The 22,972-nt window shown below is 40.3% G+C and overlaps 1 protein-coding gene across 3 annotated transcripts; it reads left to right on the forward strand.

Moving 5' to 3' along the window:
• The first annotated feature begins 5,393 nt into the window (after positions 1–5,393).
• LOC117524743 (UDP-glucuronosyltransferase 2C1-like) lies at positions 5,394–22,904 on the forward strand. Of its 3 annotated transcripts, XM_034186568.1 has the most exons (3): positions 17,141–17,255; positions 19,055–19,129; positions 21,178–22,904. In XM_034186568.1, exons 2-3 carry the CDS (start codon positions 19,115–19,117, stop codon positions 22,759–22,761), a joined length of 1,599 nt encoding a protein of 532 aa, XP_034042459.1. In that variant the 5' UTR covers positions 17,141–17,255; positions 19,055–19,114; the 3' UTR covers positions 22,762–22,904. The 3 variants fall into 3 exon arrangements, with proteins under 3 accessions (XP_034042471.1, XP_034042459.1, XP_034042467.1); XM_034186580.1 differs by lacking the exons at positions 17,141–17,255; positions 19,055–19,129 and adding an exon at positions 5,394–5,517; XM_034186576.1 differs by lacking the exon at positions 17,141–17,255 and having other exon boundaries at positions 18,996–19,129.
• The last annotated feature ends 68 nt before the right edge of the window (positions 22,905–22,972 follow it).

Genomic DNA, 22,972 nt, shown 5'->3' on the forward strand with positions numbered 1-22,972 from the left:
GACCTGTGAGGAATATCTGAGTGGACACTATTCGAGAAATTAAGCTGGTTTTCGGTGAAAAGTTTAACGGCTGATGAGAGATTATGGGGTGTTTCTGTCGGTGTAAGGACTTCCCATGGAGCGGGACGTCCTGCAGCGCTTCCAGGCGCCGTCGTCGGCCTGTTTCGACCTGAAAACATCCTAATTTAAGGCTTAATTCACCCAGGACGTCGTGAGAGAACAGAGAAGATTCAGAAGAGGCCGGCATGAGGACTTTATGCGGACATTCCACTGTTTAAGGACATTTTTTAATGAAAGACGTGCGCGCAAATTCGCGGAGTCATTTCCGTGACGACTCCGCAACTCTGTGTGCACCGCGACAGGAAAAACACCTCCGTGTTGAAAACCATTTGTAAAAATCAGGCGGCTTTTGATGGCTTTCAACAAGTGAGTAACTGAGAAATTGTTTAACAGCTTGGGCATGTTCCAACTTGCCCGTTAAGGTTTCCAACGGAGGTGTTTTTCCTGTCGCGACCCCCCGCGGTCGGGTCCGGCCCGACATGCGACTCTGCCCGCACGTTCTTTCATTACAAAATGTTCGTTAACAATGGAATGTCCGAATAAACTCCTCATGCCAACTTCTTCTGAAAGTTCTCTGTTCTCTGATGACTTCCTGGATCAACAGAGCCTGAAATGTGGCAGTTTTCAACTTGAAACGGTGAGACGCTGCCACCTCGAAGCACAGATCGCCGTCAGGCGCCGTGGGCCGTCCTTACGGCGATTCTACCAGACAAAAATCTCTCATCAGCCGTTAAAATGTTTACCGAAAACCAGCTGAATTTATCGAATGGTGTCCATTCAGTTGTGCCTTACAGTTTTGAAAAAATTTTTATCAAACAAAGCAGCAGTCTCTGAGCCATTCCTAAACAATGAAAAAACTACGAGAGGGTGGACGACTCCTCACTCAAAGACTGCCCACAGGCGAATGACGTAACCGACAGGCGTGAAAAAACTCTTGCATGCCCACGAGGGTTCAAGCATGTCTGATGTAATCACATGTGATTCAAATCCATATGGTTTTTGAAAAAAATAATAAGGTCGGATACTTTTCTAATAGACCTCGTATATATATATATATATATATATATATATATACATATATATATATATGTATACATATATATATATATATATATTTTATTTCTACCTCATTTCTTATGTGCTGTACTGTTACAAGTATTATTATTATTGCTTATCTTTGCACACGCTGTTTGATGAACATTTTCCTCTACTTGCACCCACTTTGTGTGTTTTTTAAGAGCTGACGTAACGTGAATTTCTCCTCTGTGAGATCAATAAAGTATATCTTTATCTTTTCTCTTTTCTCTCAAAAATTCTTGAAAGGGTAGTTGTAAAACAGCTAACTGATCATCTGCAGAGGAATGGTCTATTTGAAGAGTTTCAGTCAGGTTTTAGAATTCATCATAGTACAGAAACAGCATTAGTGAAGGTTACAAATGATCTTCTTATGGCCTCGGACAGTGGACTCATCTCTGTGCTTGTTCTGTTAGACCTCAGTGCTGCTTTTGATACTGTTGACCATAAAATTTTATTACAGAGATTAGAGCATGCCATAGGTATTAAAGGCACTGCGCTGCGGTGGTTTGAATCATATTTGTCTAATAGATTACAATTTGTTCATGTAAATGGGGAATCTTCTTCACAGACTAAGGTTAATTATGGAGTTCCACAAGGTTCTGTGCTAGGACCAATTTTATTCACTTTATACATGCTTCCCTTAGGCAGTATTATTAGACGGTATTGCTTAAATTTTCATTGTTACGCAGATGATACCCAGCTTTATCTATCCATGAAGCCAGAGGACACACACCAATTAGCTAAACTGCAGGATTGTCTTACAGACATAAAGACATGGATGACCTCTAATTTCCTGCTTTTAAACTCAGATAAAACTGAAGTTATTGTACTTGGCCCCACAAATCTTAGAAACATGGTGTCTAACCAGATCCTTACTCTGGATGGCATTACCCTGACCTCTAGTAATACTGTGAGAAATCTTGGAGTCATTTTTGATCAGGATATGTCATTCAAAGCGCATATTAAACAAATATGTAGGACTGCTTTTTGCATTTACGCAATATCTCTAAAATCAGAAAGGTCTTGTCTCAGAGTGATGCTGAAAAACTAATTCATGCATTTATTTCCTCTAGGCTGGACTATTGTAATTCATTATTATCAGGTTGTCCTAAAAGTTCCCTAAAAAGCCTTCAGTTAATTCAAAATGCTGCAGCTAGAGTACTGACGGGGACTAGAAGGAGAGAGCATATCTCACCCATATTGGCCTCTCTTCATTGGCTTCCTGTTAATTCTAGAATAGAATTTAAAATTCTTCTTCTTACTTATAAGGTTTTGAATAATCAGGTCCCATCTTATCTTAGGGACCTCGTAGTACCATATCACCCCAATAGAGCGCTTCGCTCTCAGACTGCAGGCTTACTTGTAGTTCCTAGGGTTTGTAAGAGTAGAATGGGAGGCAGAGCCTTCAGCTTTCAGGCTCCTCTCCTGTGGAACCAGCTCCCAATTCAGATCAGGGAGACAGACACCCTCTCTACTTTTAAGATTAGGCTTAAAACTTTCCTTTTTGCTAAAGCTTATAGTTAGGGCTGGATCAGGTGACCCTAAACCATCCCTTAGTTATGCTGCTATAGACGTAGACTGCTGGGGGGTTCCCATGATGCACTGTTTCTTTCTCCTTTTGCTCTGTATGCACCACTCTGCATTTAATCATTAGTGATCGATCTCTGCTCCCCTCCACAGCATGTCTTTTTCCTGGTTCTCTCCCTCAGCCCCAACCAGTCCCAGCAGAAGACTGCCCCTCCCTGAGCCTGGTTCTGCTGGAGGTTTCTTCCTGTTAAAAGGGAGTTTTTCCTTCCCACTGTAGCCAAGTGCTTGCTCACAGGGGGTCGTTTTGACCATTGAGGTTTTACATAATTATTGTATGGCCTTGCCTTACAATATAAAGCGCCTTGGGGCAACTGTTTGTTGTGATTTGGCGCTATATAAAAAAATTGATTGATTGATTGATCTTTATCTTTATGTATTTTGGGTCAAAGAACATCTCCAAAACGGAACGTTGATAGGACTAATATTTTTGGAGAAACTACCAATATTAGCCAACAACACTGAACAGTGGACTTTGATCATTAATTCTGGACTTACACGCCATTCCAGTGGGGGGTGGTAAATCATCTGTATATTAAAAGCAAAGTGGCATCTGTGTACGTGTATGCATGCCTGGTTTAATTTTGTAAGTTCAGTGTTAAGTACTGTCGGGGTTTGAGTTTTGTTTAGTTTCCTGTTTTACTTTGTTCTTTTGTGCTGTTTGGTATTTTTGTATTTCTTTGGTTTTGGTTTATTTGTTTGTTCTCTTGCTGGGTTTTTCTGCTTGGGTCTGTCTGTCTCTCTCTCTTGGTTCTTGGTGATGGGTTTTTCTCTCTCTCCTTGGCCATACCCCAGTTCTAGTGCTTTCCATGCACACCTGTTTCTGATTGAATGATTACCACCTGGGGTTATATAAGCCCACTGGGTGTGTTTGTTCCTTGCCAGGTTGTCATTGTCTTCTTTGCTTGCTTCAAGACTGTGGTACCAGGAGCTGGCCTAAAAATAGTCTATGCCCCTTTAATCTGCCCACACTTAGCTTCACTTGCATTTCAAAAACTTTAAATTCAGACTCTTTGTATGGTCAGAAACAACGGTCCATACAGTAGTGTTCAGAATAATAGTAGTACTATGTGACTAAAAATATTAATCCAGGTTTTGAGTATATTTCTTATTGTTACATGGGAAACAAGGTACCAGTAGATTCAATAGATTCTCACAAATCCAACAAGACCAAGCATTCATGATATGCACAATCGTAAGGCTATGAAATTGGGCTATTAGTAAAAAAAAGTAGAAAAGGGGGTGTTCACAATAATAGTAGCATCTGCTGTTGACGCTACAAATTCAAAACTATTATGTTCAAACTGCTTTTTTAGCAATCCTGTGAATCACTAAACTAGTATTTAGTTGTATAACCACAGTTTTTCATGATTTCTTCACATCTCTGAGGCATTCATTTTGTTGGTTTGGAACCAAGATTTTGCTTGTTTACTAGTGTGCTTGGGGTCATTGTCTTGTTTAAACACCCATTTCACGGGCATGTCCTCTTCAGCATAAGGCAACATGACCTCTTCAAGTATTTTGACATATCCAAACTGATCCATGATACCTGGTATGCGATATATAGGCCCAACTCCATAGTAGGAGAAACATGCCCATATCATGATGCTTGCACCACCATGCTTCACTGTCTTCACTGTGAACTGTGGCTTGAATTCAGAGTTTGGGGTCGTCTCACAAACTGTCTGTGGCCCTTGGACCCAAAAAGAATAATTTTACTCTCATCAGTCCACAAAATATTCCTCCATTTCTCTTTAGGCCAATTGATGTGTTCTTTGGCAAATTGTAACCTCTTCTGCACATGTCTTTTATTTAACAGAGGGACTTTGCGGAGGATTCTTGCAAATAAATTACCTTCACACAGGCGTCTTCTGTCACAGCACTTACAGGTAACTCCAGACTGTCTTTGATCATCCTGGAGCTGATCAGTGGGTGAGCCTTTGCCATTCTGGTTATTCTTCTATCAGTTTTGATGGTTGTTTTCTGTTTTCTTCCACGTGTCTCTGTTTTTTTTTTTTTTTTTTTTGTCCATTTTAAAGCATTGGAGATCATTGTAGATGAACAGCCTATAATTTTTTTGCACCTGCGTATAAGTTTTCCCCTCTCCAATCAACTTTTTAATCAAACTATGCTGTTCTTCTGAACAATGTCTTGAACGTCCCATTTTCCTCAGGCTTTCAAAGAGAAAAGCATGTTCAACAGGTGCTGGCTTCATCCTTAAATAGGGGACACCTGATTCACACCTGTTTGTTCCACAAAATTGACAAACTCACTGACCGAATGCCACACTACTGTTATTGTGAACACCCCCTTTTCCACTTTTTTTTTACTAATAGCCCAATTTCATAGCCTTAAGAGTGTGCACATCATGAATGCTTGGTCTTGTTGGATTTGTGAGAATCTGCTGAATCTACTGGTACCTTGTTTCCCATGTAACAATAAGAAATATACTCAAAACCTGGATTAATCTTTTTTGTCACATAGCACTACTATACAATGGTTCCAACAGGATCCTTCTGTATTGCTATCAGTGTTTGCAAAGGTGTGTTGTGGGTTAGTGTTCACTTTGTGTTGTTGTCCCTCCTCCTCACAGGATTACATAACTCTGGACAAGTCATATCTCACAAAGCTGAAACTCCACAGTGATCCTGTTTTTTTTTTTTTTTTTTTTTTTTTTGCTTCTGTTTGAGTTTGTTAAGTACACACAAGTAAGTGTTTAACTTGTACTTGACCATAAAGTAGCCTTGAGGGACTAAACTGTGTACTGTACTACTGCAGTACTACGAGGTTTACAGGGTGAGCTGGTCTACAAGTATTGAAATTTAGAATATATAATGAAAGAATTAGTTCATGGTACTAATGAATTCCTTTGGTTTTAACTGCCAAATGCACAAATGTCTGAATCCTCACCATCCAGACCTATACGAGGTCTGTTAGTATCGGACCTTTTTATTTTTTTCAAAAACCTGATGGATTTGAATCATGTGTGCTTGCATGAGCCAACCTTGAACCTTCGTGCGCATGCGTGAATTTTTTCACGCCTGTCGATTGCGTCATTTGCTTCTAAGCAGCCTTTGTGTGAGGATGGGTGGAGTCTCTCGTTGTTTTTTCTTTGCAAGGAAATGGCGGAACGACTGGAGCAGCGCGACTGCATCAAATTTTGCCAGAAACTGGGCGATAGCCAGGTGGAAACCATTCGGATTATTCAGACGGCTTTTGGTGACGATGCTATGAGCATCACACAGATTAAGGAGCGGTACAACCGGTTTAAAGATGTCTGCACAACGGTGGAGAGTGAGCCACGCTCCGGGCGGCCATCAGCATGCCGAAATGACCAGATCATTTCCAAAGTGAACGCTGTGGTGATGTGGGACCGTCGTGTGACTATCCGAGAAATTGTGGAAGAGGTGGACATCAGCACTTTTTCGGCACATTCCACTGTGACAGAAGATTTGGCCATGAAAAGAGTTGCAGCCAAATTCATGCCGATGGCTTTGGCACGAAGCTGACGGTGGAGCAAAAGCGCCTTCGTGTTGAAGTTTCACAGGACATGTTGTGACATGCTCACCTCTTCCACCATTCAGAAGATTCAGACGGCTTGTGGTGGCTTTTCAGTCATGTGACTATCCGAGAAATTGTGGAAGAGTTGGGGCATGTCACAACATGTCCTGTGAGACTTCAACACGAAGGCGCTTTTGCTCCACCGTCAGCTTCGTGCCAAAGCCATCGGCATGAATTTCTCTGCAACTCTTTTCATGGCAAAATCTTCTGTCACAGTGGAATGTGCCGAAAAAGTGCTGATATCCACCTCTTCCACAATTTCTCGGATAGTTACATGACAGTCCCACATCACCACAGCGTTCACTTTGGAAATGATCCGGTCATTTCAGCATGTTGATGGCTGCCCGGAGTGTGGTTCGCTCTCCACCGTTGTGCAGACGTCTTTAAACCGGTTGTACCACTCCTTAATCTGTGTGATGCCCATAGGATCGTCACCAAAAGCCATCTGAATAATCCGAATGGTTTCCACCTGGCTGTCGCCCAGTTTCTGGCAAAATTTGATGCAGTCACGCTGCTCCAGTCGTTCCGCCATTTCCTTGCAAAGAAAAAACGACGATTGACTCCACCCATCCTCACACAAAGGCTGCTTACAAGCAAATGACGCAATCGACAGGCGTGAAAAAATTCACGCATGCGCACGAAGGTTCAAGGTTTGCTCATGCAAGCACACGTGATTCAAATCCATCAGGTTTTTGAAGAAAATTAAAAGGTCCGATACTTTTCTTTTTTTTTTAAGTATATTTTTTATTCAAGAAAGCACAAAGTAAGATGCACTTAAATATAATATCTTGAATTGGATTTGTTTTCTTTTTTTTTAACAAACAAAACCCACCCACCCACAACACCCATATACTGCTGTAATGGAGAGAAAAAAGAAAAAAACAAACAAACAAAAAAAAAAACCCACATATAAGCTTAGATAGCAAAGTTAAATAAATGAACAATAGAATAAATAATAAATAGATTAAATAAATAACTAAAGGGAAAAACAATAATAATGATAATAGTAATGCTAGTAAGAGTTGAATTGTCCATACAGTGATAAAGTTGAGGGGGAAAAAAAAAAAATTAATGACAGACAATGGGGGCATTACATATTCAAGTACATGTCAATAATTGGGCAAGATCAAATATATATCTCAGGGCTCCATAGGCTTACGGAAGGGTCTTGAGGTTTTTAAAGTACTCAATCAAAGGGTACCACATCTTGTGAAATTGTCTTGTTGAGCCTCTAGTGAAGTATTTAATTTTCTCTAATTTCAAGAAAAACATTAATTCAGTGAGCCAGACAGACACTTTTGGTGGTTCAGGGGATTTCCAATGTAAAACTATATTTCTACGGGCTATCAAAGATGCAAAGGCAAAAGCGTTCATCTTGTCAATGGGTAGCATGTGCTCATCAGCCAACACTCCAAAGATGGCCATATCTGCAGACGGTTTGACTTTGGTGTTAAATGCATCATTTAGTGTTTTACAGATAGATGACCAAAATTCAGTTAACCTAGGGCAATTCCAAAACATATGGGTCATATTTGCTGGAGCAGAATTGCAGCGCTCACACCTGTCATCAATGTCGTCATAAATTCTTGAGAGCTTAGATTTGGTGTAGTAAGTTCTATGAAAGACTTTGAGCTGTATCAGGCTGAGCCGGGCACAAGATGATGTTCCATTAATTCTTTCCTGAGCATGTTCCCAAATATATCCAGGAATTTCAGAGCCAAGTTTTCAGACCATGCAGTTCTAAGCCCATCTAATGACGTTTCCTGAAGAGAGGTAATTATATTTGAGATGTTTGTGATATGCCTCCTGAAATGCATAGGGTTACGCAAAATCTTCTCAAGTCCTGAGTCTGCTGGAGAAGTAGGAAATGTTGGACTCTGGCTTTGAACAAAATGACGGACCTGAAAATATCTGAATAGGTCAGATTTTTGTAAGTGGAATTTGGCAGAGAGGTCTGTAAAATTGGCAAAAATGCCATCTATATAGAGGCGGTCACATGCATCCAAACCATTCCTCCTCCATAGAGTGAAGGTATGGTCTATCCTGGCAGCAGGGAAAAGGTGATTATTACAAATATGGCTGTATATAGAAAAATCTTTTAGTTTGAAATGTTGTCTGAATTGTATCCATATCCTCAGAATAGAAGATACTACAGGGCTAGAAGTGAATTTAGAGGGTGAAAGTGGTAAACTGGCAGTGACCAAAGCAGGAAGTGAGGTAGAGGTACAGGAGTTTGCCTCAATCTTACACCAATCTAGCTGTGGACTCTGGTACCAATATATGACTTTTTGAATATTAGATGCCCAGTAGTAGTTTCTCATATTAGGTAGTGCCAGGCCACCCTTGTCCCTAGGCCTTTCTAAAAACTCTCTGCGGATTCTAGCATTTTTATTTGCCCAAAGAAAAGAGGAGATTAATTTATTTAAAGATTGGAAAAAAGACTTAGACAAAAATATTGGGAGACATTGAAACAGGTACAAAAAATGGGGTAAGACATTCATTTTTATACAGCTAATTCTACCTGTAAGAGATAAATAAAGACCAGATCATCTCTTAAAATCAGCTTCCAATTTAAGCAAGAGGGGTTTAAAGTTCTTTTCATAGAGATCAGAGAAAGCACGGGTGATGTGTATGCCTAAATATTTAAATCCAGTCTTTGATATATGGAAAGGGAATGCATTGACTGGTAACTGAAGAGCCAAATTATTAATTGGAAAGCATTCACTCTTAGAGAAGTTTAATTTGTAACCAGAGAAAAGCCCAAAGTCGTTAAGGACATTGACAATACTAGGAATACATGATAATGGGTCAGAAATATACAGAAGTAAGTCGTCAACATATAAAGAGATTTTATGTTCGGTTTCGAACCTACGAATACCAAAGATATTAGGGGTAGTCCTAAATTTAATTGATAAAGGTTCGATAGCTAATGCAAATAAAAGTGGGCTAAGGGGGCAGCCCTGGCGTGTACCTCTTGAGAGAGAAAATAGTTGGGAAGATATCTTGTTTGTAATTACTGATGCTTTAGGAGATGTATGTAATAAACGTATCCAAGATATGAAGTTTGAGCCGAAGCCAAATTTCTCCAATACAGTAAATAAGTAACTAAATTCCACTCTGTCAAATGCTTTTTCCGCGTCCAGGGAGACAACAACTTCAGGAGTCTCCCCGGACGCAGGAGAGCAAATAACATTTAAAAGTTTACGGATATTTATGAAGGCCTGACGACCCTTTATGAAACCAGTTTGTTCTGTTGAGATGATATTGGTGGTAACATTCTCTAGTCTTGAAGCTAACAGTTTGGCTAAAATTTTAACATCAACGTTAAGCAAGGATATAGGTCGATATGACCCACAATCATTTGGGTCTTTGTCTGGCTTTAAAAGAAGTGAAATGGAAGCCTCTGTTAAAGTTTGTGGTAAATGGCTCTGAACGAAGGAGTGATTAAACATTTCAAGTAGCAGGGGAGCAAGTTGAGGAGAGATTTTTTTTATAAAACTCAACAGTATAGCCGTCCGGCCCAGGTGATTTGCCACTTTGCATTTTATGAATGGAGTCAACAATCTCCTGTAACTTTATAGTTTCTTCAAGGCTGTCTTTGGCCTCTGTATCTACTTGTGGGATATCAATGTTGTCTAAGAAAGTCATCATATTTGATTTATCTTGTGGGGAAGAAGATGTATATAGTTTGGAGTGTTAAACGCAACACTTTTGGTTTTGCTCCCATTTTGTATGAGATGAACTCAAACATCTAAAACTTTTTCCACATACACAATATCACCATTTCCCTCAAATATTGTTCACAAACCAGTCTAAATCTGTGATAGTGAGCACTTCTCCTTTGCTGAGATAATCCATCCCACCTCACAGGTGTGCCATATCAAGATGCTGATTAGACACCATGATTAGTGCACAGGTGTGCCTTAGACTGTCCACAATAAAAGGCCACTCTGAAAGGTGCAGTTTTGTTTTATTTGGGGGGGGGATACCAGTCAGTATCTGGTGTGACCACCATTTGCCTCATGCACTGCAACACATCTCCTTCGCATAGAGTTGAAGAGAACACCTTTCCAACGTGCCAAACGCCAGCGAATGTGAGCATTTGCCCACTCAAGTCGGTTACGACGACGAACTGGAGTCAGGTCGAGACCCCGATGAGGACGACGAGCATGCAGATGAGCTTCCCTGAGACGGTTTCTGACAGTTTGTGCAGAAATTCTTTGGTTATGCAAACCGATTGTTTCAGCAGCTGTCCGAGTGGCTGGTCTCAGACGATCTTGGAGGTGAACATGCTGGATGTAGAGGTCCTGGGCTGGTGTGGTTACACGTGGTCTGCGGTTGTGAGGCTGGCTGGATGTACTGCCAAATTCTCTGAAACGCCTTTGGAGACGGCTTATGGTAGATAAATGAACATTCAATACACGAGCAACAGCTCTGGTTGACATTCCTGCTGTCAGCATGCCAATTGCACGCTCCCTCAAATCTTGCGACATCTGTGGCATTGTGCTGTGTGAGAAAACTGCACCTTTCAGAGTGGCCTTTTATTGTGGGCAGTCTAAGGCACACCTGTGCACTAATCATGGTGTCTAATCAGCATCTTGATATGGCACACCTGTGAGGTGGGATGGATTATCTCAGCAAAGGAGAAGTGCTCACTATCACAGATTTAGACTGGTTTGTGAACAATATTTGAGGGAAATGGTGATATTGTGTATGTGGAAAAAGTTTTAGATCTTTGAGTTCATCTCATACAAAATGGGAGCAAAACCAAAAGTGTTGCGTTTATATTTTTGTTGAGTATATCTGAGGTATTAAGCGAAACGTGGATTTACACTTAAGCTGGTAAGCCAGAAGACGACCTGCTTTATCCCCATGTTCATAATAATGTTCTTTTAACCAAAGCTGGTGTTTTTCTGTTCTTTCTGTTGACAATAGGTCATATTGGGTTATCTGTGCAACCCTTTCATTATATAACTCAGGTGTTGGGGTGGTAGAATATTGTTGGTCAATGTGTCTTATTGATTCCAGGAGTTCTTTTTCTTTTTGTTTTCTCTCCTTACTACGTGAAATAGAATAAGAAATAATCTTCCCTCTTATAATGACTTTAAGCATTTCCCATAATGTAGATGGGGATATGGAGTCAGACCTGTTAAAGTATATGAATTCATCTATTGCTTCACCAATGAATTCACAGAAGTGACTGTCTGATAGTAGGGATGTGTCTAATCTCCAGACTCTTGGCTGTGTAACATTTTGGGAGAATCAGATTAGACAATTGCAGTATATTCAATTTTCTTTGTAAAAGGGAGAAGTGTCTTTTCAATGAGGAAAAAATCAATCCGACTATATGTATGATGAATGTGTGAAAAGTAGGAAAATTCCTTTTTGTGAGGATTAAAGACCCTCCAAGGGTCAACACAGCCTGCTTTGTCAGCAAACTCACCAAGAGCAAGAGACATTTTAGAGCGTGCCAAAGTTCTAGAACTGGAGCGGTCCATAGCTGGGTCCATAACCGTGTTAAAGTCACCAGATAGAATAAGACTATGTCTGTTTAAGTTTGGGAAAAGAGAGGTGTTTATGTATAAAGCTAACATCATCCCAGTTTGGAGCATAAACACTTGCTAGTATTACTGGAGTGCTAAATAGCAGCCCAGATACTATCACAAATTGCCCTTGGGGGTCTGAGATGGTTTGGGATGGTGTAAACAATATTTTTTTATGGATCAGGATGGCTGCCCCCCCGTGCCTTATTATTGAAGTTAGAATGGAAGCTCTGTCCAATCCAGTTCTTCCTAAGCCTGATATGATCTGCTATTTTCAAATGTGTTTCTTGTAAAAATATTATTTTTGCGTTTAACCTCTTTAAATGAGAAAATACCTTTGCTCTCTTATTAGGCCCATTCATTCCTTTCACATTCCAGGTAATGAAACGTGTTGACGTTACACCTATATCCACCCTGACATTATTTGTGTCATGCGACATATGACATGATTAAAAATGAAAAGCAGGCTGTGCACCCCAAAGCGTCTGTCAGTAACAAACAAAAACATACTAATATAAAAAAGCAGTATAAAATCTCCGCTCAGTAGAAAAAACAATAACACTTTCACAGGAATGAACCCCCCTTTAACCCCAAACATAACATATTCTATGCCCGTCCCCGGAACATGGGCAGACTACAGGCTCTCTTCTAACTCCTGGACCTTCCGATACACCCTCTCCTTCTAAACTGTGAAGAGCCTATGACCATTTAGCAGTGATGGCTTGTATTAGTTGAAACCATTTCCATGTTAAAATTTAAATGAAAAGCACACAGTCAAATATGCTGCTGACGGTCCTTCAGTCACGTTCAACACGTTCAATGAATAAACAAAAGGGAGCAGAAAAAAGTCCGACCACTGTCAAACATTAGCAGAGCAACAGCCAGCAGGTAGGCTATCAGTCGACCATTATCTCCAAAAAAAAAAAAAAAACACAGGTAAAGGCACTTACAAAGGGAAGGTGGAGAAAAAAAAATGGGAAATGATCCGTTAGATACCATAGTACTCATAACCAAGTAGATTGACCAAAGTAGACGTTGACGAGAGTTCGAATTCACAGACATGTCAAACCGTCCTCCAAGCAGTAAAACGGCTTCCTTCCATCAAGTATGCATAAACTGTCCAGGTCATATCAATCTTCTTTGCCAGCCACCTGTTGATCATAGTAAGCCCGTGCCTCCTCCGGTGTGTTGAAATCGTAGGTCTTTCCCTTGCGGAAGACTCGTAAGACAGCTGGATAACGCAAGCGGAATTTTATACCCTTCTTGTAAAGTGCTTGTTTAATACTGTTAAACCCAGTGCGTTTCCTCGACAGGGCAGCGCTGTAATCTGGATATATTCTCAGTGTAACGCCCTGGTAGGTGATATTGTTCTGCCTTGACCATTGCAGTAATCGTTCCTTCTCCTGGTGCCTTTGAAAACTCACCACAAAGGGACGTGGGGGGTGAACAGCATCGTCTGGTTTTCTGCCCACTCTGTACGCTCGCTCCAGCACTGGAGCAGACTCAAACAGTGCATTGCCGCCGGTGATCTCCATAAACATGTTTGCCACGAAGTTAACAGTATTCTCAATACCCTCGCTGCCTTCTGGAACATTTATAATCCTCAAGTTATTACGGCGTGACCTGTTTTCTAAATCTTCAATACAGTCCACGAGTGCCCCATTTTGGGCTTTCAGAGCCTCAACAGCAGATTCGGTTGCACATATCTTCTCAAAATTATCACCTGCAAGTGATTCTGCTGTAGTCAGCCGTTGTTGCACAGAGTCCACCGTTTCTGTCAAAGCATTCACTGAAGTTTGTAACAGCACAAGTGATTCTTGAATGAGGGTAGAGATGTGTTCTTTTAAATTTTCTCGCTGCTTGGCTAGCTCTTGCACCAGCTGAGTCATGGTTATTCCGTCGCTTTTGAAAGGGCTAGCGTCAGCGGGCATGATAGATAGCTTACTAGCAACGGTGTTTCGTGTGGTCATCAAAGAAGTTTGTTTTTGTTTAGAGGTAGCCATTAACTGTTCAAGGTCGTATAACACTGTAGCGTGCGTAAATTACACCAATCCTGTGGTAAAGATATTAAATTTGGTCACATTCTTTACAAGTTAAGTCAGAGCTCTTCACATTCGCTGCCTACTCTTTCATGACCCAAACCGGAAGTCGGTCCGATACTTTTCTAACAGACCTCGTATTAACTGATTTCAATTCAAACTCTCGTTCAGGGGTCACCAACCCCGTTCCTGGAGGGCACCTGTCCTGCATGTTTTCCACGTCTACCTACTCAAGTCACACCTGATTTTTTAAAAGTGGTGTTTTCCAGCTCTTGATTGGCTTAACACACCTGATAGATTTAATTGCCTGGGAGTGAAACAGGGAGAAAGCATGCAGGGCAGGTGCCCTCCAGGAAAAGGGTTGGTGACCCCTGATCTATATATTAGAAGTGAAGTGGCATCTGTGTGTATGTGTGCATGCGTAATTTTATTTAGGAAATTTAATGTACAACCCCTGGCAATAATTATGGAATCACTGGCCTCGGAGGATGTTAATTCAGTTGTTTAATTTTGTAGAAAAAAGCAGATCACAGACATGACACAAAACTAAAGTCATTTCAAATGGCAACTTTCTGGCTTTAAGAAACACTATAAGAAATCAGGAAAAATAATTGTGGCAGTCAGTAACGGTTACTTTTGTAGACCAAGCAGAGGGAAAAAAATATGGGCTCACTCAATTCTGAGGAATAAATTATGGAATCACCCTGTCAATTTTCATCCCCAAAACTGACACCTGCATCAAATCAGATCTGCTCGTTAGTCTGCATCTAAAAAGGAGTGATCACACCTTGGAGAGCTGTTGCACCAAGTGGACTGACATGAATCATGGCTCCAACACGAGAGATGTCAATTGAAACAAAGGAGAGGATTATCAAACTCTTAAAAGAGGGTAAATCATCACGCAATGTTGCAAAAGATGTTGGTTGTTCACAGTCAGCTGTGTCTAAACTCTGGACCAAATACAAACAACATGGGAAGGTTGTTAAAGGCAAACATACTGGTAGACCAAGGAAGACATCAAAGCGTTAAGACAGAAAACTTAAAGCAATATGTCTCAAAAATCGAAAATGCACAACAAAACAAATGAGGAAGGAATGGGAGGAAACTGGAGTCAATGTCTGTGACCGAACTGTAACAAACCACCTAAAGGAAATGGGATTTACATACCGAAAAGCTAAACGAAAGCCATCATTAACACCTAAACAGAAAAAAACAAGGTTACAATGGGCTAAGGAAAAGCAATCGTAGACTGTGGATGACTGGATGAAAGTCATATTCAGTGATGAATCTCGAATCTGCATTGGGCAAGGTGATGATGCTGGAACTTTTGTTTGGTGCCGTTCCAATGAGATTTATAAAGATGACTGCCTGAAGAGAACATGTAAATTTCCACAGTCATTCATGATATGGGGCTGCATGTCAGGTAAAGGCACTTGGAAGATGGCTGTCATTACATCATTAATAAATGCACAAGTTTACGTTGATATTTTGGACACTTTTCATATCCCATCAATTGAAAGGATGTTTGGGGATGATGAAATCATTTTTCAAGATGATAATGCATGTTGCCATAGAGCAAAAACTGTGAAAACGTTCCTTGCAAAAAGACACATAGGGTCAATGTCATGGTCTGCAAATAGTCCGGATCTTAATCCAATTGAAAATCTTTGGTGGAAGTTGAAGAAAATGGTCCATGACAAGGCTCCAACCTGCAAAGCTGATCTGGCAACAGCAATCAGAGAAAGTTGGAGCCAGACTGATGAAGAGTACTGTTTGTCACTCATTAAGTCCATGCCTCAGAGACTGCAAGCTGTTATAAAAGCCAGAGGTGGTGCAACAAAATACTAGTGATGTGTTGGAGCGTTCTTTTGTTTTTAATGATTCCATAATTTTTTCCTCAGAATTGAGTGATTCCATATTTTTTTCCCTCTGCTTGGTCTAAAAAGTAACCGTTACTGACTGCCACAATATTTTTTCCTGATTTCTTATAGTGTTTCTTAAAGCCAGAAAGTTGCCATTTGAAATGACTTTAGTTTTGTGTCATGTCTGTGATCTGCTTTTTTCTACAAAATTAAACAACTGAATGAACATCCTCCGAGGCTGGTGATTCCATAATATTTGCCAGGGGTTGTAAGTACATATATGTTCAAAATGTAGAACATATTTACCCATAGAAATGTGGGTTAACACAGAATTACTTGAAAGCAATGATATGTGGTAGTGAGTTCAGAATTTTAGAGAAACAGTACAGTTACAGTACAGGAAATTGGCCAATAACTGTTGAGGTGATTTTTATTACCAGGCTTATAGAGGTGGAACTACAAGTTTCCAGACCTGAGGAATCATTCCAGTAGTAATGGAAAGATTAAACAGATATATCATTTAATTCATTATAACTGGAGCAGAGAGCTTTGAGAAATAGGGGTCTAGATTATCTTTTCCAGTAGCTTTTCTGCATTTATAGTTTGCAACACATCCTTAACAATGGAGGAAGTGAGTTAAAAGGGAGAACTGAGAGGAACGATATGAGGAAGGCACATGATGCAGAAGGTTATTATTAAAATAGTAATATGGGTGAAGCAACTCAAACTGATTTCCAGCAGCAGCAAAGTCTGTATTGAAAGCTGACCAAAAATTTTACAGATCTGCAATTAACCATGAGCTTTATAAGAGGTGCATGTTCATCGATGATAGTGACAAATATTATATTCCAAGGCCAATATCTAGTATTTCAGAGGTGTGTCTGCAATCTTGGTGCACAAAGCGACAATTGGTATTAGGTGCATGTGCAAAATCTTTGGAAGATTGTTTTTACTCTGAGCTGGTTGTTCTTTCACTGAGTTCTAAAGGCACTGAACAAAAGTTCAACAGTCGATCGTGGCTGTGGAAAAAACTCCCAGCTGACATTGGGAAGTTGACTTCTATGGACATTTTTAAATCCAGATTAAAAACAAACCTTTTCTTGGCTGCCTACGACTCTTGATGGTGGAAAAGTGTTTTGATTTAGTTTTTTGTAATTTACATGATTTTACATTTTATTCATTTGTGATAGTGTTATTTGTTTTTTCTTAAAGTTTTGTGTTTTAAACTGTGACATAAATAAAGTTATTGTTGTTATTATAAGTTATTGACAGCTGCAGTTTGTCTTGCTGATAGTCCCCTAAACTTTAGTAATCTTAGGAGAGTCTGCATCCTGAAAGATCTTGCAACACTGGTGTTGTGGTCTGGGCTGCAGTCCGGTCCGTTGTTATCCTTTCCAGCTTTTCCCTGTGTCCTGTCTGAAGTCAGCCTGCTGCTGAAGTGAAACACTTAGTTGGAGCTTGTTTGCTGGGTCTCTACCTGAGTGAGTCGAGCAGACCTTCGCTGCAGAGTCTTTCCATCACATTAAGTGGTAATGTTTTGGTTTCCTCATGCTCAGTGTTTTATTGTGAACCTCTTATCTCCTTGTGTCATTTTTCGTGTTATCTGTTAAGCTAAAGATTGTGCTTCCTGGTGTGAGGAGCCCCCCCGCCCAGCCAGCACTTCACTAAGCATGTGTCATTTCAAAGCGTCAGCAGCGATTCACAGATTATCGCCTCGTTTCTGCTTAAAACTGCACTCCAGCCACCATTTATCTCAGTGACAAATATCTGAAGCTTTTGTACAACAATCATTTCCACATAAAAGACGGGGGACCAATCACAGCACAACAGCAGCACGTCTGAGACTCACTCTCTGAGTCTGACTCTCTACACTCAAAGAGATCAAAAGTTATAATGTGATTATTAACCATCAGATGACAATGTAAAACCTCTTAAATTATTCTGAAGTCAGTTTTAAGCAGAAACGAGGCGATAATCTGTTTATCGCGCTAACGCTCCGTCATTATTCATGCGCAGTGATGCAGGGGGGTGCTCAGTCTAGGAGAGTGCTGAGTCCCTGACACGGTTTAGCTACTTTCTAGCAATGGAGAAACTGAAGCGTTTTGAACCACTGAATCAATATGAAGCAATTCTGTTGCGATGATTCAGTGTTTCAAAGAATTTGATACAGTTGAATATGCCTACATCTACTGGCCAATCTTCAATATAGCACTTGCATGGAACAATAAAGGGCAAGATGTCAAACAGTAAGTCTCAGTTATGTATGTTTAATAATAAAGGCTGTATGTGCATCTTGAAATTTTTGCCTCTTTCTTGTAAAGACATTAATAATAATATACTTGTGTTATAATGTGATTGTGCCATCATAAAATACTGTACTTGACAGTGAAATCCTTTTGCAAGTAGAGATTGCAGTGAAAATTGTTGTCCAAAATGATGGGGATTTTTTTTTTTTGGGGGGGGGGGGGTTCAAAGGTTTTTATTTAAAAACAAAATCATTTCAGTGGTGTTAGTTTTGAGTCTGTTCCTCTTCTTCGTTAGTACCGCTCCAGTTTTGGACAACACCCTCTCACACGTCACAGATGTTGATGGCATGTGAAGACAGATTTTATCCAGTTTATGAACAGCTGGATAAATAGCTGCCTCCATCCTCCGTTTCTCTCCTTTCCTCAAACACTCACTTCACAGACTATCACGCAAACACTTTCTAACATTCTCACACTCACTTTACACTTATATTTACGCTAATCTTTCTCTGTATGTGTACTGCATGTATGTGCATGTAAGTGTGTAAATCAGTATGCATTGTGTCTGAATGTCTAAGTGCCAGTGTGAGTGTACAGATGTGTGATGGTTTTTGTCAATCTATAAAGCTATAGTAATAATGTATGCAAAGACTCTCCTCTCAAAAAACCACAAAGTGTAGAGGGATTGTGCCCGTTTATATGCATTGCGAGAGTTACCTGAATTCAAATCGATGCGACACGTCACCGATACGTGTGTGACGTAACAAAGCTTCATTTGGGGAGTCACGTGATTTTCGCAGGGCAAAGCGAGGCTTCAAAACATCTTATGATTTGGAAGATCGATACTGTGTTGAGCTGTCTGCCTCAAGCAAACATAACTATTTTCTTTGAAGTCAGTTTTTTAAGTGCACATTTTGTTTGGTTCTCCCTCTAACCAAAGTTAGATTAAATGGATGTTTTTGCAGACTGAGTTTGTTCTGTTCCTCTGCATATTACCTGCAGTGGATTATCAATATTACTCCTTTGTGGATTTTTGTCTTCTTCATTTTGCTGTCTAATTTTGGCCCTCTGGTTCCTTGCAGTCTGCAGCTGGCTGTACTCCACCCCACTCGTGTCCTAGTCCCTTGTGTTGTGGTTCCTCAATGCCTAATGACAAGGTTTGATGTATTCTATGTTACATTGATGTTTATGTGGCCTATTTTATATCAATTGCCTACATTTATATACTTGTTCATTTTTGTATCTCGAAATGGCAAAAAAAAAGCCTCCTCTGGCGTTTCATTGTGCACATTTATCTATTCCCTTGTACATTCATCTTTTTCACTGTGCAAAAAAATCTGTTCACTTCCTATTTAAAATGAAAAAAATCTGATTTAACTTGAAAATGTGAATCCACGCATACCAGATGAGAGAACCACAAACCTAATCTCTTCCTAGACACACACCCAGTTTGTGAGACCTCCACAGGAGTCAATCACTAGAGACTGGTGACACACACGTGCTTTTCTATTGTGGCCAGCAGAGGGCGCAGTCGCTTCATGAAAAACTAATCATTCAAGTTGTTAATGTCATATTTGACAATAGTCTTCCTTCATCAGCGGCCAGAAGGAATATATATATATATATATATATATATATATATATATATATATATATATAAAATATAAACGCAACACTTTTGGTTTTGCTCTCATTTTGTATGAGATGAACTCAAAGATCTAAAAGTTTTTCCACATACACAATATCGCCATTTCTCTCAAATATTGTTCACAAACCAGTCTAAATCTGTGATAGTGAGCACTTCTCCTTTGCTGAGATAATCCATCCCACCTCACAGGTGTGCCATACCAAGATGCTGATTAGACACCATGATTAGTGCACAGGTGTGCCTTAGACTGCCCACAATAAAAGGCCACTCTGAAAGGTGCAGTTTTATCACACAGCACAATGCCACAGATGTCGCAAGATTTGAGGGAGCGTGCAATTGGCATGCTGACAGCAGGAATGTCAACCAGAGCTGTTGCTTGTGTATTGAATGTTCATGTCTCTACCATAAGCCGTCTCCAAAGTCGTTTCAGAGAATTTGGCAGTACATCCAACCAGCCTCACAACCGCAGACCACGTGTAACCACACCAGCCCAGGACCTCCACATCCAGCATGTTCACCTCCAAGATTGTCTGAGACCAGCCACTCGGACAGCTGCTGAAACAATAAGTTTGCATAACCAAAGAATTTTTGCACAAACTGTCAGAAACCGTCTCAGGGAAGCTCATCTGCATGCTCGTCGTCCTCATCGGGGTCTCGACCTGATTCCAGTTCGTCGTCGTAACCGACTTGAGTGGGCAAATGCCCACATTCGCTGGCGTTTGGCACATTGGAGAGGTGTTCTTTTCACGGATGATGCGAAGGAGATGTGTTGCACTGCATGAGGCAAATGGTGGTCACACCAGATACTGACTGGTATCCCCCCCCCAATAAAACAAAACTGCACCTTTCAGAGTGGCCTTTTATTGTGGGCAGTCTAAGGCACACCTGTGCACTAATCATGGTGTCTAATCAGCATCTTGATATGGCACACCTGTGAGGTGGGATGGATTATCTCAGCAAAGGAGAAGTGCTCACTATCACAGATTTAGACTGGTTTGTGAACAATATTTGAGGGAAATGGTGATATTGTGTATGTGGAAAAAGTTTTAGATCTTTGAGTTCGTCTCATACAAAATGGGAGCAAAACCAAAAGTGTTGCGTTTATATTTTTGTTGAGTATATATATATATATATATATTTTTTTTTTTTTTTTCTGCAACATTTCCCTGCATGTGCAACAATTTGGTTATAATGATGATGTACGAGTTCTTAGCCTATCAGAATTGGGCCATTGCTCAGATTTGAACCAAAAAGATGCCCAAACTGTTTCACAGTGTTTTCTTGGGTCCAGACAGTCCATTTAGGGGGTGGAGTGAAAAAAGAGAGGCTAGATGCTCAAGTCTATACCACACACACCTATGTATGTTATAATAATTGTCTACTGTTTCAATTCAGTCCATTGATACCTTTCTGTTAAAAGAACTAACCTTCTGAAGAACAAACACAATGGTACATCAAGCCAATGCATTTCCTCTGTCATCAAATGTTTTCTGCCTTTTCTATTGATTATTATTATTATTATTATTATTATTATTGTTTAAATTGCTGTCATTTCAGATGAGGCTGATCTATTACTGCAGTGCTTTGCTGCTGATGCTCATTATTCCCAGAAGTTGCCAAGGTGGCAACATCCTTGTGTTTCCCACTGAAGGCAGCCACTGGGTGAACATGGAAGTTTTGATCAAAGCCTTACACTCAAGAGGACACAACATCACGATTGTGCGCTCCAGTAAAAGCTGGTATATCAAAGAAAACTCCTTGTACTACCACACATTAACAGTTAAAGTGGACAAAAGCTTGGGCCAAGAGTTCATCTCAAAAATCGTAATTGATGTGATCAATTTTGAAAGGGGAGCCATGCCCTTGTTGCAGTTTCTGTACATGAATTTTGGAATGTTAAGCATTTTTTATGAAGCTCACTCGCTCATAGCTGGATATGTGTCAGCAATTTTAGATGACCAAGCATTGATCAGAAGCATGAATGACACCAAGTTTGACATATTAATCACTGATCCCTGCTGGGGAGGTGGAACCATTTTAGCCAAACATTTGGATCTTCCTTTGGTTTATAATGTCCGCTGGTTAATTGGTGCAGATGCTCATTTTGATATTGCTCCTTCCCCTGTCTCATATATTACTATAACGGGGTCTGGCAACACAGATAAGATGACCTTCTTGCAGAGAGTTAAAAACATGATTCTGTATATAATTACCCAAGCACAAAATACCTTCGTGATCAAGCTAGCATACCAAAAGTTATGTGACAAATATCTTGGGCCGGGTATTGACTTTTACCAGTTAATGCAGGCTGCAGATCTGTGGCTGATGAGAGTCGACTTTGTCTTCGAGTTCCCTCGTCCCACGATGCCTAATGTGGTTTATATGGGAGGGTTCCACTGCAAACCCCCCAAACCTCTTCCAGCACACCTGGAGGAGTTTGTCCAGAGTTCAGGAGATCATGGGGTCATCCTCATGTCTCTGGGGACATTTGTGGATGAACTTCCTGAAGATCTAGCAAATGCGATTGCTGGAACTTTTGCAAAATTACCTCAGAAAGTCATCTGGAGATACAAAGGCACCAGACCAGCAGCTCTGGGCAACAACACTTTACTCGTTGACTGGATGCCACAGAATGACCTTTTAGGACATTCTAGAATCAAACTATTTGTGGCTCATGGAGGAACAAATGGAGTTCAGGAAGCCCTTTATCACGGCGTTCCAGTTGTTGGACTGCCTTTGTTTTTCGACCAGTATGACAATTTGCTGCGTCTGAAAGCAAGAGGAGGGGCTAAAATTTTAACTGTTGTCACAGTCGATAAAGATGACAACTTTCTAAAGGCCATACAGGAAGTACTTCATGAGCCATCCTACAGGATGAACATGAAGAGACTTTCCAGGCTGCACAGAGACCAGCCAATGAAGCCACTGGACAGCGCCCTCTTCTGGATAGAGTTTGTCATGAGACACAGAGGTGCAAATCACCTGAGAACAGAATCATACAAACTGCCCTGGTATTCCTACCACGCTGTAGACGTCTTTGTGTTCCTTACTGGAGCTGTGCTGCTCATGATTTTTACCATTGTCATTTTCATAAGGTGTTTATGCAACACAGTGTGTAAAAGAAAAATCAAGAGAGAATAGTTTTTCAAAGCCTTGCAATTTTTATCCTTAATATGCAGAAGTAGATTTTTGTTGTAAGTCAAGTAAGTCAGTGCATTTTATTCATTAAGAGTTTTACTGTTGTGTTATTTCAAATTGCTGCATTTCTAAGTTGTCTCTTATATACAGATGAAAATCTCCAATGCAACAGTCTGATGAGATCTAAATAAACATGCTTATGTATTAAGGAAAG

Source organism: Thalassophryne amazonica, chromosome 2, assembly GCF_902500255.1.
Source record: "Thalassophryne amazonica chromosome 2, fThaAma1.1, whole genome shotgun sequence".
In the NCBI taxonomy this organism is placed as follows: domain Eukaryota; kingdom Metazoa; phylum Chordata; class Actinopteri; order Batrachoidiformes; family Batrachoididae; genus Thalassophryne; species Thalassophryne amazonica.